Genomic DNA, 14272 nt, shown 5'->3' on the forward strand with positions numbered 1-14272 from the left:
AGCTAGACTTTGGCAATATGCGTTAAATCATGTTTATGAGCTATTTTCTGAACAGTGATTCCCCCCGCGGCGGGGGGGGGGGGGGGGGGTCGGGGGCGTTAGTAAAAGCAAAGGCCAGCCGGGAAAGAGCCAATGACAATGACAATTTTTTTTTTTTCAATGTAGATGTAGATCAAAACCAAATTTTCGAGTTTTCTGGCGTGATATGTACGTGCATATATGCCACATGAACGTATGTTTTCTGTAACTGAACTGATATTAGAACTTGGATAGAATTAATGATCATATATATATATTTATATAATTTGTGAAACTTTTTCAATCTCATCATGCATGGCCGATTAATTAATTAGTTTGAAAAAATGTTAAATCCTAATAATATATATATGTGTGTGTGAAATCACTACTTGTCTCAAAAGATTAAACTGATAGGAATAAGTAGATTTTATTATTTTATATCTTAACAATATATTCATGTGATTTTTGATAAAAAAAAATAAAACATTCTACAGACTTTTGCCCTTTTTAGGATCGAGACATGAGTTTTAGGCCGGCCAGCAGCTTGTTGGATTAAAAATGTTCTTTCGTAAATTATGTTTTTACTCTCAATTTTTTTTTTTTTAATAGAAGCTTTCATTAATAAAAAAATTACAGACATTTATCAAACTATAAGGTTTGAGAAAGAAAATATGGAATACAATCCTCTCAAATCTCACAATCCACCACATTCCATGCATTCCTAGCAAGTTTGTGAGCTACCATATTACCCTCTCTACAGACATGAGTAAAGGAGCATGAAATAAAACAACTCGTTAATCTTTTAACTTCTGCAAATAACACCCCTAAAGCTGAATCAAACATATTTTCTTTTTGTAAAGACTCAACAACTAACAAAGAGTCAGATTCAACTTGCAGATTGTGAAAACCCCTGCTAGCACAAAACTGGATGCCTTGGAACACAGCCAATAACTCAATAGCTTCAGGATTTTCAACATCAAACTCTGCCCTACTAGCTGCCACAACCAACTCTCCCTGTGCATCTCACAGAAGAAAACCAACACCTGCTCTCCCTGCTCTCCCTAAATCAGTAAACATAGCCCCATCAGTATTTAACTTCAGAACATCCATAGGAAGAGGCTTCCATTTGAGATGTTGCTTCAGCTAACTCGGACAAAGCCCTCTAATCTCCTTATGATTCTTCAGAGTATTCAGGACAAAAGCAGCAACCTGTTTTGGATCTATCACAACCTTATCATAAGCCATCTTATTCCTCCTGTACCATAGACCCCAAGTTAGTGAAAAAAATAGAGCCAACACATCTTGGTCTTTCCTCTGATTTATCTGCAGAGCCAAATCAAGCACCTTTCTATCTACATAAAATCCCGAACTGGGCAGCAATTCGCTCCATACCGCTTGAAGACACTTGCAACTAATCATTGCATGATTAAGGTCTTCCAGAGGATGAGAATAGAAATCACAATGCACCTCAGTAACAACCTTCTTCTTCATGTGGTTCTCTTTTTTCGGAAATCCATCTTTGCAAGCACGCCAAGCAAATATTTTTATCTTATTCGGAACTGCCATTTTCCATAAAGCCTTCCATAGATCCTGCTGGCCTTGCATATTAGAGGACTCAGCATGCGCACTCCTCATTTTATCAACAATAAAATGATAACAGGTTTTCATCGAGAACTTTCCATCTCGCTCATGTTCCCATATCCAACGATCTGCCACTGTCCCTGGACCAAGCACATTTTTTAACAAATTTGTGATCACATTTGGATTGAAGATAGATCTAATTTTGTCCATGTCCCACCAGCCAGTTAACTCATCAACCAAACAAGCCACTACATCATTTCTGTTAGTCTCAAAAACTTCAAACCCCTCTTGCTCTAAAGCAATGTGCCCTGGGAGCCACTTCTCAGTCCACAAAAGTGTTGTTTTCCCATTCTCAATCCTCCATCTACATCCTCAATTTTATTTTGCGCCAAACTTCAAAAAAAAAAGAAAAAAAAATGCTTTTCACCATTAAATCGTCAAAAAAACATACAATTTTGCATTCTTGTCTTATTATTGAGACCGTTAAGATCGATGAACATGAAAAATATAAGTGATGTACAATATTTAATCATGATGTAGGGTTAGATCTTATTATTATATATATATATATATATATATATATATCATGTACGTGAAAAGAACTCATGATCTGTTGCAATTAAGTTTGAATTAATACATATATAATATGTCGGTTTAAGTAGTAGTTTTTTTTTTTTTTAATCAAGCATGCATACTATATATAAAAAAGAAAAACAATAAGGTTTAGGGAGGGTCCTTCCTACTATCAATATACAAAATATTAGAAGGAATATTCTCTACTAGTACGCTACCAAATACTGAGTTGGTAGTTGCCCATTGCGCTACTGAGTTCGCGAATCGATTTTGAGATCGATCAATTTTTTTAAAGCTCCAGCCTCTATGAGCTTCCAAGATATTTGCAATATCTTCAGTGATGGGGGTGATTTGCCAGTCTGTTAAAACTCCATGGATCGAGGATATCACCAGTTGTGCATCTCCTTCTAATAATGTTGATGGTGATTTTTGATGTTCAGCCATTTTTATGGCTAGTTTTGTTGCTAAAGCTTCCGCAATCACTGGGATTGTGGTAATGTTTTCTTCTGTCCAGATCTCGATAGCTTGCCCTTCTGAATTTCTACTGACTGCTGAGGCTATAGAAAAGGTGCTTCTTACTGCAGCATCAAAGGAGATGCTGATTTGACCAGTGGTGGGATTTTGCCATTTCAAGTCTCTTTTTTACCAATATTTTTCTTTCCAAGCATGCAGATATTCTTGATAAGAGTGATTAAGTTGCTCCTTTGCATTGTGGAGGGAAAGACTAGCTTTGTTGTGGACTATATCATTTCTTAGGCGCCAGATAAAATCCAAAATCAGAGTAGCAAAGATTTGGAAATGATGAACTTCAAGAGGAGTAAGGCCTAATTTTGACATTGGATTTATGATGAAAAGTAGCCAATCCTTTATAGAAGATATGGCCAAAGAGGAGAGATTTAGTGGTCAAGTACTTTGACTCCAGAGTATTCTCGTGACTGGACACTCAATAAAAAGGTGGAGTAGAGTTTCTTCTTGCTCTTCACACAGAGGACAGCTGAGAGAAATATTTGGGATGAATCTTCTAATAGGATTTTTTGTTGGCAAAATATCCCAAACAATTTTCCAGAGGAGGAGCTTGTGGCGATCATGGATTTTTAGCTTCCAAATTTTCTCTATTGGGAAGCGAGAGAGATTTTCCCGAAAAGAGCTACCAATATTTGCAGGCAGATGATAAGCAGTTGTAACAGAGAAATTCCCATTTTGATTTTTGGTCCAGATCATGCTATCCATTCTTTGATTGGAAAAAGGCAAGATGATTTTTTGAATTTCCATTATGCTATCAAACTGGAACAAGGTGCGCAATTTTTGAAGATCCCACATAAAGAAACCTGAAGCTTGGATAATCAAATCAGAAACTTTGAGCATTGGTGAAAGATTAGTGATATGGTTAAGAGGCTTTGGCTTGAAATTTTCTAAGATTGGTATCCATGGGTCTAACCAGACTTTCACTGATGAACCATTAGAAATCTGGAAGCACATACATTTTTCAAGTAGAGGTCTTGTCTTTAGTAAACCTTTCCAGAAGCTTGAGTCTGTCACTTTTGCTGTTGCTTGCCAAAAAGAAGTAGATAGTAGGTATTTCTTAGTTAGTAGCTTGTGCCACATGCTGATAGTTGTATGGCTCATTTCCCATCCCCTTTTTGCTAGCAAAGCTAAATTTATATCTTCCATTAGTCGAAGACCCATACCTCCTTCTTTTTTTGGTTGGCATATAGATTTCCAAGATTTCAGGCATAGCTTGCGCTTCTGATCCTTTGTCGTTCCCCACCAAAAGTTTTTGAAACTGGTGTTTATAGACTTGCAGATTGATTTTGGAAACATGTGTGTTGTCATTTGATATGTGGGAATTGAGCTTGCTACTGATATGATAAGCATAGTTCTATCTGCTTGTGATTTCAATTTGGATCTCCATCCTTCAAGCTTTTTATATATTCTTTCCAGCAGTTCTTTGTATTCTTTTTTCTTATATCTATCAAAAGTAGTTGGGATTCCTAAGTATTTCATTTTGGCTGTTGATTCTTTGAAAGGCATCATATTCTGAATTATCCTCTTTGCTGCTTGGTCTGTATTTCTAGTAAAGAAGATTGAGGATTTGCTTTGGTTTTTTTTTTTACCTGACCAACTTTGGTATTGTTCTAGATTTTCGCTAATGGCAAGGACTGTTCTCTCCTTTGCTTGTCCAAATATAATTAGATCGTCTGCAAAAAAGAGGTGAGAGATTGGGGGGGCAATTCTGACCTATTTTAACACCTTCTATTTGCTTGGCAGCTTCCGATTTTGCGATTAATCTTGAGAGCACCTCCGTGCATAGGATAAAAAGGAAAGGTAAGATGGGGTCACCTTGTCTTAGTCCTCTTTGTGACTTGAAAAAACCTCTTGGGATTCCTTTGATGATGATGGAGAAAGAGGCTGTCGTTATGCATTCTCTGATCAAATTTATCCATACTCTATTGTATCCCAGTGCTTTCATAATCTCAAAAAAAAACTCTCATTCAATAAAATCAAAGGTTTTTTCCATATCTAGCTTGATCGCCATTTGACTTTTTTTCCTTTTTGATTTCTTTAGATAGTGGAACATCTCATGGCCAATAATGGAATTTTCTTTGATGTTTCGGCCTGAAACAAAGGCTGTCTGAAGGGTAGAAATACTTTTTGGGAGGGTATTTTTCAGGCAGTTTGCCAAAATTTTTGTAATGGTTTTGTAAATGACATTTGTTAAACTGATTGGCCGAAAATTTTGGGGACAACATGGGTTTGCTATTTTTGGGATGAGAGCTATGTTGGTGTGGTTCATCTGTTTTAGCAATTTCCCACTCTTGAAAAAATTTTGGACAACTGCTATAACCTCATTTTTTATGATATTCCAATAATGCTTATAGAATAGGGCTGTCATTCCATCTGAGCCTGGGGCTTTATGGTTTGGAATTTGTTTTAGAGCTCCATGGATTTCATTCTCAAGAGGTAAAGCATTGAGGAAATCATTTTCCTGATCTGAGATTTGTTTTTCAAAAAGATTTTCCAAGTCTTCCGGGATGACAGTTACCTGGGCTTAGCCTGATGGAGTCAATCCCATTGCTTCTTCTTCTGATTATAGTTGAAAGATGATAGAATTTTGTATTCAGATCGGAAGTCGTGAGCCAATTGATTCTTGACTTCTAGCGCCACAGTGTTTCTTCGTGCTTTAGTTGCTCTTGAAGATTGAATTGAATCCGCTTTTCTTCGTTGAGGCTCCATTGGTTTGGTGGACTGCATTGGATTTGGTTTAGTTCCATTTCTAATTGTTGTATGTTTGCTTGAATTTTTCCGAAATGGACTTTGTTTCAAAGCTTGAGAGTTTCATTTGTTGCCTTTATTTTACTGCAGAGTATATAAGATGGGTTCCCGTTGAAATGCTTACTCCAAGCTTCCTTTATAATCAAAAGACTGAGCGGCTCTTAGGTTTAAAATTTTTCAAATTTAAAAAATGAAGCCCTTTTTTATGTTTTTATTGTGCTTAGAAGAAGGGAGTGATGGTCGAGAGATTCAGGGGTTGAATCATAGCGTCAGGAAAGAGCAATCGCTACTGTTTGAAATGAAAAGTATAAAACCCAGCAGCGCCTAGCAACAACAACAAATTAAACAAAAACTAATATAACTTCCTGCACAAAAATAGTCTACATCTCACAAAAATCGCTTTCTTTCCCAACATCTTTTTATAATTCCAGTGGACCTTGTCCAAGATGCTTAATTAACAGTGAAAACATGGCCTAGCTTATTCATGACATGCATGCACGTACAATTTTGTATTAAGTAGTCTGATCATCTGCTAGCCGAGTCCGGTTTGCATTAATAGAGTATTATATATATATATATATATATATATATATATATATATATATATGCCGCAAAGGATCAGATCATCCTACTTTACCACAGCTCTAATAATATCTCAATATATAATATTCTTTGCTTAAACCACAGGACGGACCCCTTTCATGAGACACCATATATATATGATCGTATCTGGCCTGCAGATCGATACCAAATTAACAAATACAAAATATGCACATTAAAAAAATGTAGCAGAATCGTCCCATCATGAGTACTACTGCTAGCTAAACAAATTGATAAACCCTACTTAATTAATTTGTAATATTGGAATATATACAACACCATCCACTGAAGCGCTTAATTAATGCTAGTCTTTGATCATCATGATGTTTCCATTACGTACCATTTTCCTAATTCTTTTCTGTCCGTACAAATTAGAGAAGCACTTCACTCTAGCTAGCCCTTAATTGGTGACACAAATATTTAAATTAAATTTAGATAATGAATTGAAATAAAATATAAAAATTAAATAAAAAATTATTAAAAAATTATTTTTTAATATTATTATTATTTTGAGATTTAAAAAAATTAAATTTTTTATTATATTTTATGTGAAAATTATAATAATAAGATTAGATGATATGAGTTGTGAGTGTTTTTCAATCCAAACTGATAGTTGAATTGATCAAGTACAATATTATAAATTTCATGATATGGGACATGCAAATTAACATGCTAAAACTCCCAAATACAGATCATGATCAATTAATTTCTTACATGCATATAATTAAATATATAATAATAAGAAAACCAATTAAAATTTTATGTATATAGTTTTTAATTTTGGACATGCTAGCTACCTAGCTCGCTCGCTCGCTCGCTCTAATAGAAATTACCCCGCACTAGGCCACCCACCTTTTCTCTCTTTGTACTTCTGTTTGAAAAGGGGCTAATTTGCTAAAAAAAACTAAAAAAACACTCTTTACAAAATATAAGTAAATAATTAACCACAAATTCCACGTGTGACTTCTAAGTTCTAACTACTACCAAACTCAAAAAAGATTGGCAGCTCCATGGCCATAACTCACCACAGCGCACATTAGCACCAACCCTTCATTAAAGTCCCATTAAAATTTAACAAGCCGTTTACTCCCCACAAAAAAATCACCATATTATTTTTATTACCACAAAAATCACACTTATCCCCACCCCCACCCCCAACCCCAACCCCAACCCCCGCGCCCGCATTACCCCCCATCGCCGATCCGACGCCACCTTCAATTTATCGTCAGGGACGGATCCACCTTCCGACCCGGATCCGGAAACCCTATCAACCTGGTTCTCCCACTCCTCAATTTTCTATTGCACAAAACCCTTACCTTTCCCATTTGGTACCCTTCAATCTATGTGCGCGCGCGCGCATGTATTGAAAATGGGGTTTCTCTATATATGTGTTAGTGTCTTGCTACAGTAAGTTCACAAGTAGCTCATCTTCATTTTCTCTTTTGCTCGAGCTCCTAAATACACGTGGCGATCTGGATCGCCTGCTCCTCCATTTTCTGCTCAAATTTCAGTGAGTGTCCGGATTCTTTTAATTTTTTTTTGTCTTCAATTTCCGTGCTAATTGTTACTGTGCACTCCAATTTTATATTTCTAAAAACATTTTGAGCTCAATATGGGCGTAATATTTATTTTTCTAGAGTTTCTGGGTTTTGAATTCTGTCGGTGTGGTTTGAATCTGAGTTGCTTAAGTACGATTAGGGTCTTGATTTGGAGAACCGAGCATCTTTCTGTTCCTTTTGTGGGTTTTAATAATTGGGGTTATGGATTTCGAGTTCAGAATGTTTGGTTGCTGAGGAAATTGAAAAAAAAAAAAATGAAGAAATATCTTATTTTGGAGATTTCTTTCTTTGATATCGTACCCATTCTTACCCATCAAACAAAAAACAAAAAAACAAGTCGTACCCATTCTTAAAAACTGATATTTGAGGGTTTTACTTCATTATCTGTTCTTTTCCTTGGTTTTTTCCCGTAGTAAAATAAAGTGTAAGTTTTCAGTGAAGATTATTGGCTATATTTAAAACATAAGAAACTGTTCCTAAATTTTATTTTATTTTTCAATCTTGTTGTTCCAAATGAGTAATGTATGCTTTGGTTGACTACAATTCTAACGTAGACTATATAAGCTTGATATCAACGAAAACCTGAAGAAATTTAGCAAATATTTGCAGAGATGAAAATGATGTGACCCAAGAATTGGGCATTTTGCGTGGTTAAGTATGTTGGGCTGGTCGTAGCTTTTGTTTCAAGAGCTTGGTCTTGAAGTGATTTGGGTTCCTACATGGAAGCGAACATAGAGGAGGCTCTTAAGGCGAAAGACATAGCTGAGAAGCGATTTGCAGAGAAAGACTTTGCAGGTGCGAAGAATTATGCACTAAAGGCCAAAACATTGTATCCGGGATTGGATGGTATATCTCAAATGCTGACCACATTTGAAGTTTATATTGCTTCTGAGGCTAAATGCAACGGTGAGTTGGACTATTATTCAATTCTTGGGTTGAAGCCTTTCGCTGATAAAAATGCAGTGAAGAAACAGTACAAGAAGATGGCAGTGTTGCTCCACCCTGATAAGAACAAATGTGTGGGGGCTGATGGGGCATTCAGACTTGTTTCTGAAGCATGGACGTTACTGTCTGACATTTCTAAGAGAAGCTCTTATGATCGCAAGAGAAACAAACAATTAGCACCTGGGGTTAATCAGACAAACTTAGCTCCGATTCATGCTACAGGGGTTCCAGGTTTCAACAATTGTTCCAATTCGCCAAACTCTCATGGAAGACTTGACACTTTCTGGACCGTTTGTACCTCTTGTAAAGTTCAGTACGAGTATCTTCGGAAGTATGTGAATAAAAGACTCTCTTGTAAGAACTGTCGCAGTGTTTTCGTTGCTGTGGAAACTGGCACGGCCCCAGCAAATGGTTCTTTCCCGTATTCTCCTTGGTCACATGTGCCTGGTAATGGGTATGGAAGTCATGGGTTTGATGGGGTAACTTATATCCCAGCTAACCCTGCCTTTGTTACAGGGAATGGGGTCTCAGGATTTCATTCTGCACATGGATATGAGTATGTTTCAAATGTGTCGTTCCAGTGGAGCTCTTTCTCTGGAACTTCTGCTGGAATTGTGGGTCCTAATGGACGATCTACCATATCCACTGATGTCTATCAGGCTAATGGAAATGTTAATCAAGCAAGAGCAAATGTTAAATCAGGAGCGAACAGAAAACATTCCTTGGAAAATGCTGTTGCTACTATAAACTCATCTGGTGGCTGCAGCGAACCTCCAGGATCTAAAGCTGGTAGGGCTGAAAAGAAAAGGAAGGTGGTTTTGGAGGCCAGTTTTAGAAATGGGTATGAAGATAAGGGTTTAAAATCTGCATCAGAAGCAAGATTGGCTGATGGAAATAATGCAAGTAATGGACATGATCCCAAGCCTAACAATCCGAGTGAACTTCTTACTAGGCGATTGTCTATTCCACCTGCATTTGATGCTAGAAAGTTGTTGATTGAAAAGGCACGGACAGAAATTAAGAAGAAACTGAAAGAGATGAAGTTGGCATCCGAGGCAGCTACCCCAGTTAAGCAGAAGGCAGAAGCACAGACAGAAGTTGACAGATCTGGAGGGATCAAATATACACCCAAAAAAGCTGATTTGGGCACTTTTGGTCATCAATTAGAGCCAAAGAAACCCCGAGCAATCTCACTTACAGTCCCTGACCCTGACTTCCATGATTTTGACAAAGATAGATCAGAAGAATGCTTCAAGCCTAAACAAATATGGGCTTTATATGATGAAGAAGATGGTATGCCTCGCTTGTACTGTCTGATCCGGGAGGTCATCTCAGTTGAACCATTCAAGATTCATATTACTTATTTGAACTCCAAAACGGATAGTGAGTTTGGCTTAGTGAACTGGTTGGATTGTGGGTTTACCAAATCTTGTGGAAATTTCAGAGTTTGGAACTCAGATGTTGTAGACCGAGTAAATATTTTCTCTCATGTTCTTAGCCAGGAAAAAGCTGGTAGGGGAGGATGTGTTCGGATATACCCGAGAAGTGGAGATATTTGGGCTATTTATCGGAATTGGTCAGCAGACTGGAGTAGATCAACCCCAGATGAAGTGAGGCACCAATATGAAATGGTGGAGATTCTTGAGAATTACTCTGAAGAGCTTGGTGTTTGTGTAACTCCCCTTGTGAAGTTGGCTGGATTCAAGACAGTATACCGAAGAAATACAGACAAAAATGCCATTCGATGGATCCGAAGAAGAGAGATGTTACGCTTTTCGCACCAGGTGCCATCTTGTCCACTCAAGGAAGGTAGGAATAATTTGCCAGGTAAGTGTTGGGATCTGGACCCGGCTGCAACCCCAGACGAGCTGCTTCATGCTGCCACAGGAGGAAACGCATAACATGCTAGGCAAGGAGGAAAGGAAGATTTGTTTGGAGTTCTATTCCAGCATTCTTTAGACGTTTAGATTTAACTGTACAAATGTGTATCACACTTGATTAGAGGCCAATGCAACATTAACCCCAGATGGTTTTGTTTGGGGGGGGGGGGAGTGTTTGCTGTGTTTACAGACATTTATTGTCGAGGATCGCTGTAACACGTAATGACTCGTACTGGGCAAATCAAGAACTGAATTCTAATATGTAGTTTACAAACATTTATTGTTATTGTCAATTCAAATGACTGTTCTTATTAGAATCCCAAACGATGGTGTTGCGCATGTTAAGGAGTACTCTGGATTTCTCAAAGCATGCATCGTTTTCTTCAGAAATGATTTCTTTTGAATTTATTTCCAAAGTATGTCAGCAGCCTCTATAGAACTTTGAGGACGCATTTTATAGGAAAATATTTTAGCTATAAAGAGAATATACAAAAGTAAACTAACAAATTAATATAATACGTCAGATTGTAAAATTATTTTTATTATAAAATAATCTAATAAATTTTATGAAATTATATCAGTTTATAAATTTATTTTATGTAATCTCTTTGTGTCTGTAATTCATTTTTATAAGACAAAACCAGCATCAAACTGCGGAGGCTTGGGCCACAATCGGTTAGCTTCGAGCCTTCCATTTTACTACAGGTCGTTAGCCATATCTCTGTACGGCGTAACTACAAGCCGTTTGACCGTTTACAAGGAGAGTACCTTCGTATGTTATAAACGACGTCGTTTAAAACTTGTGCTGGAGAACGCAAAAGCCGTCCATGAGGCTGCGGCATGAACCCCAACGAGACAGGAAAACCCTAAGAGAGGCAAAGCAAACTAACCGAGTGGAGAAGAAGAAGAATAATCTAATGAATCCTCAACTCTGGCACAAAGTTGCTGCCCTCTCCGGTAATTCTGCCTACTCTCTCTCTCTCTCTCTCTCTCTCTCTCTCTCAAATTTTTTTTTATCTGCTGCAAACAGGAGTGGCAGCTCTTGGTTTGGGCACATATGGTGCTCATGTCTTCAAGCCCGCCAACCCAACTTACAAAGAGGTATATATTTTACCTCCTCGATTTACTTTTTGTTCTTTTTTTTTTTAATTCCATTGATTAACCATCTTTATTTTAGTCTGATTTCATGGTAGAGTTTGGTATTGTGTTTCTGTTGTGTGCTCTCCTGTTCTGATTTTGATATTGATATATTATTCGAATTTTGGGAAGGTTTGGCATACAGCTTCTCTATACCACTTGGTTCACACTGCGGCTTTGGTTTCTGCCCCTATTACCAAAAACCCCAACATCGTGAGTTTCCTTTCCCAATTAATTTGCCCTTGTTGAAGTATTTCTTTGGGATTAGTACAGGTGTTAAATGTTTCCGCTTTGGGTCCAAAATCCAATGTATCTTTTAAGTTTTGATGTCTACATTTTTGCATATGTGAATCATGCAAGTTTTCACGTGTATTATTTTGCCTAACATTTTGCATTCAGTGTTTATAAAAGAAGTGTGTGAACTTTTTTTTCTCTTCTCGGCTGTTTCAGTTTGGAGGGCTTTTGACAACCGGAATTATTGCATTCTCTGGGACGTAAGTGCTGATTACCTGCTACTTATCAAAAAAAAATAAAGTGCTGATTACCCGCTCTTGGATTTTTATTTTTTATTTTTGTTGGGGGGAGGAGAAGTGCTGTTACACCCTTTACTCACATATCAAAACAAAACAAAACATATGATACATGGTTTTTTTTTTTTTCCAATCATATAAACAGTCTTCTGACTTAAGTATACTTCCCTTTTGATCAAAATCTTGACGTTGAAGATTTCTTATATATATTTGTTAAGTTTGCTCGTGGAATCATAAATATGGTAATCGAGTATAAATCCTCTTTTTTCTTTCCAAAGTGATTGTAGTGCAGTAGTGCATTCATAATGAGGTTGCTTCTGAATCCCATGGAGCATTTGCTTGCGTAGGAGTAAAATAGTATTGAGAAACAAAAAATAATGTCCAATTATAATGTCTGAGTCAATTTGTATAAAAAAGAAAGCAGATATTTTCTGAGTCCATTTGGAGAAACATCATTTCCAAATGTGTCCATTCATCTTAGCCACCTTTGACTTAACAGCAATATCAGATCCTTATATATTTTTCTGAATATAAGAGACTTTATTTTCCCACTGTGTGTGTGTGTGCATAAATTTGAAGCCAATGTCTTAGTTGGCTCGACTGTGTTTTTAAATCCATTATCTGTTTTATGGAACAATTTCAATGAAGTATTCATAAGGACTGCTTATGATTTAAAGGTCAATATTGACCGTTGGGAAATGCTTTGGGTTTTGTAGGTGTTACGTCGTTGCATTCCTTGAGGACAGAAAGTATTCTACCTTAGCTCCATTTGGAGGCTTTGCATTTATTGCTGCTTGGGCCAGCCTGCTTTTCTAAGAATTCAATCTCATATGATATGATAGCTCAAAATGCTGCACTTGTAATATCTTGTGTCTATGCTGGAATCTGGGAGAACAAAACTTTGACATGCTCTTTTTCTTCGGATTTGATGCTTACTGGAGGACTTAAATCTCGTACACCTCTCCCATAATTGTTTTTCTAATGCTTTTTGATGTATAGGTCAATGTACTTCTTCTGTTACTTAGTTGCTATTTGATATCTTGTATTTCAACAATGGAGTTATATTAATGTGATGGAAAAATTACACTTTATGCATCAAACCACAACCCCTTTTGCAATTTGAACCCCAAACTACTAGAATTGCCGCTTAGCCCGTCAAGCAACCACCCTTCTACAATTTGCCTCTTCCTTGAAAATCTACTCATTAAGTCTGTGTAATGTCACATATTTTTCATCCATCGTAATAGTTATATCTTAAGGAGTGGTTAAACTGTAATTTGCATTCTAAATTGGAAGGGGGGGTGTAGGTGACAACTTTGGTAGTTTTGGTGGTGATATTGCAAAAGGAACTGGAGTTTGAGCGGCTAAAATGTAATTTTTCCTGCAGTCAGACTCTGTTTATGCAGAATTCTTTTTGTCCTTGGAAATTAGAGTTAGAACAGATACTAGTTAATTTTTTTGTTTAACTATATGATATCTTTGAGAAAATCAAATTGCCAGACTGTAAGAACACCAGCTCTTGGGTAGGCCACATCCACATCCACATCCACTTACAAACGGCTCCATTTCTTTTTTTTTTTTTTTTTTCATCGATCTGGTTTCAATTGTGTTTACCATCCAATGGATAGTTAGAAACTTTAAGGGTAAGTCACTCCAGAGTGAGCTGTTGACTTTATATTAGCAGCCTCAATTTACTCCATTTGGAGAGAGGGAGAGAGGGAGTTCGATGGTTTGAGGAGATAGGCGAGGAAAATGGTGTTAGAACTACTGGAAATCACTGGCAGTGAATTTCATAGTTTCTACAAAAGTAACATGCTCCTAGGTTTTTCTGCGTCGCTTGAAAATAAAACTCTTGCAGGTAAATGGGGGTAGTGGAAGGTGTATTTTTTCTATAACGTGGTGTGTTAGATTTTCCTGGTTCAGTTTTGGTTGTTGCTTGGTGTGCGATCTGTTGCTGCATTGTTGCTACAAGTGCTACTTCTTGGTACTGCACTACACTAGTTGTTGCTTGTGCTGGGATGTTTATGTGTTTGCTAGTTGTATTGATGTACTTTATTTTACAAGTACCGAAAGGGATTGGCCTTTCCTAGTTGCCATAATGCACGGCTGTTGCATTAGGAGTTGGTAACTTCTAGTGGCTGCTCTGCTCAATAATCTGCTTGCTTCTGCAGTACTA

General features: G+C 37.1%; 2 protein-coding genes across 2 annotated transcripts; both read left to right on the plus strand.

Annotated features, from left to right (window-relative positions):
• Window positions 1–7188: 7188 nt before the first annotated feature.
• LOC121251742 lies at window positions 7189–10705 on the plus strand. The gene is made up of 2 exons (XM_041151080.1): window positions 7189–7555; window positions 8214–10705. Exon 2 carries the CDS (start codon window positions 8324–8326, stop codon window positions 10448–10450), a length of 2127 nt encoding a protein of 708 aa, XP_041007014.1. The 5' UTR covers window positions 7189–7555; window positions 8214–8323; the 3' UTR covers window positions 10451–10705.
• A 520-nt stretch (window positions 10706–11225) lies between these two features.
• LOC121251743 (transmembrane protein 256 homolog) lies at window positions 11226–13187 on the plus strand. The gene is made up of 5 exons (XM_041151081.1): window positions 11226–11386; window positions 11460–11530; window positions 11699–11779; window positions 12017–12060; window positions 12813–13187. Exons 1-5 carry the CDS (start codon window positions 11257–11259, stop codon window positions 12910–12912), a joined length of 426 nt encoding a protein of 141 aa, XP_041007015.1. The 5' UTR covers window positions 11226–11256; the 3' UTR covers window positions 12913–13187.
• The last annotated feature ends 1085 nt before the right edge of the window (window positions 13188–14272 follow it).

This window comes from Juglans microcarpa x Juglans regia, chromosome 2S (genome assembly GCF_004785595.1).
Source record: "Juglans microcarpa x Juglans regia isolate MS1-56 chromosome 2S, Jm3101_v1.0, whole genome shotgun sequence".
In the NCBI taxonomy this organism is placed as follows: domain Eukaryota; kingdom Viridiplantae; phylum Streptophyta; class Magnoliopsida; order Fagales; family Juglandaceae; genus Juglans; species Juglans microcarpa x Juglans regia.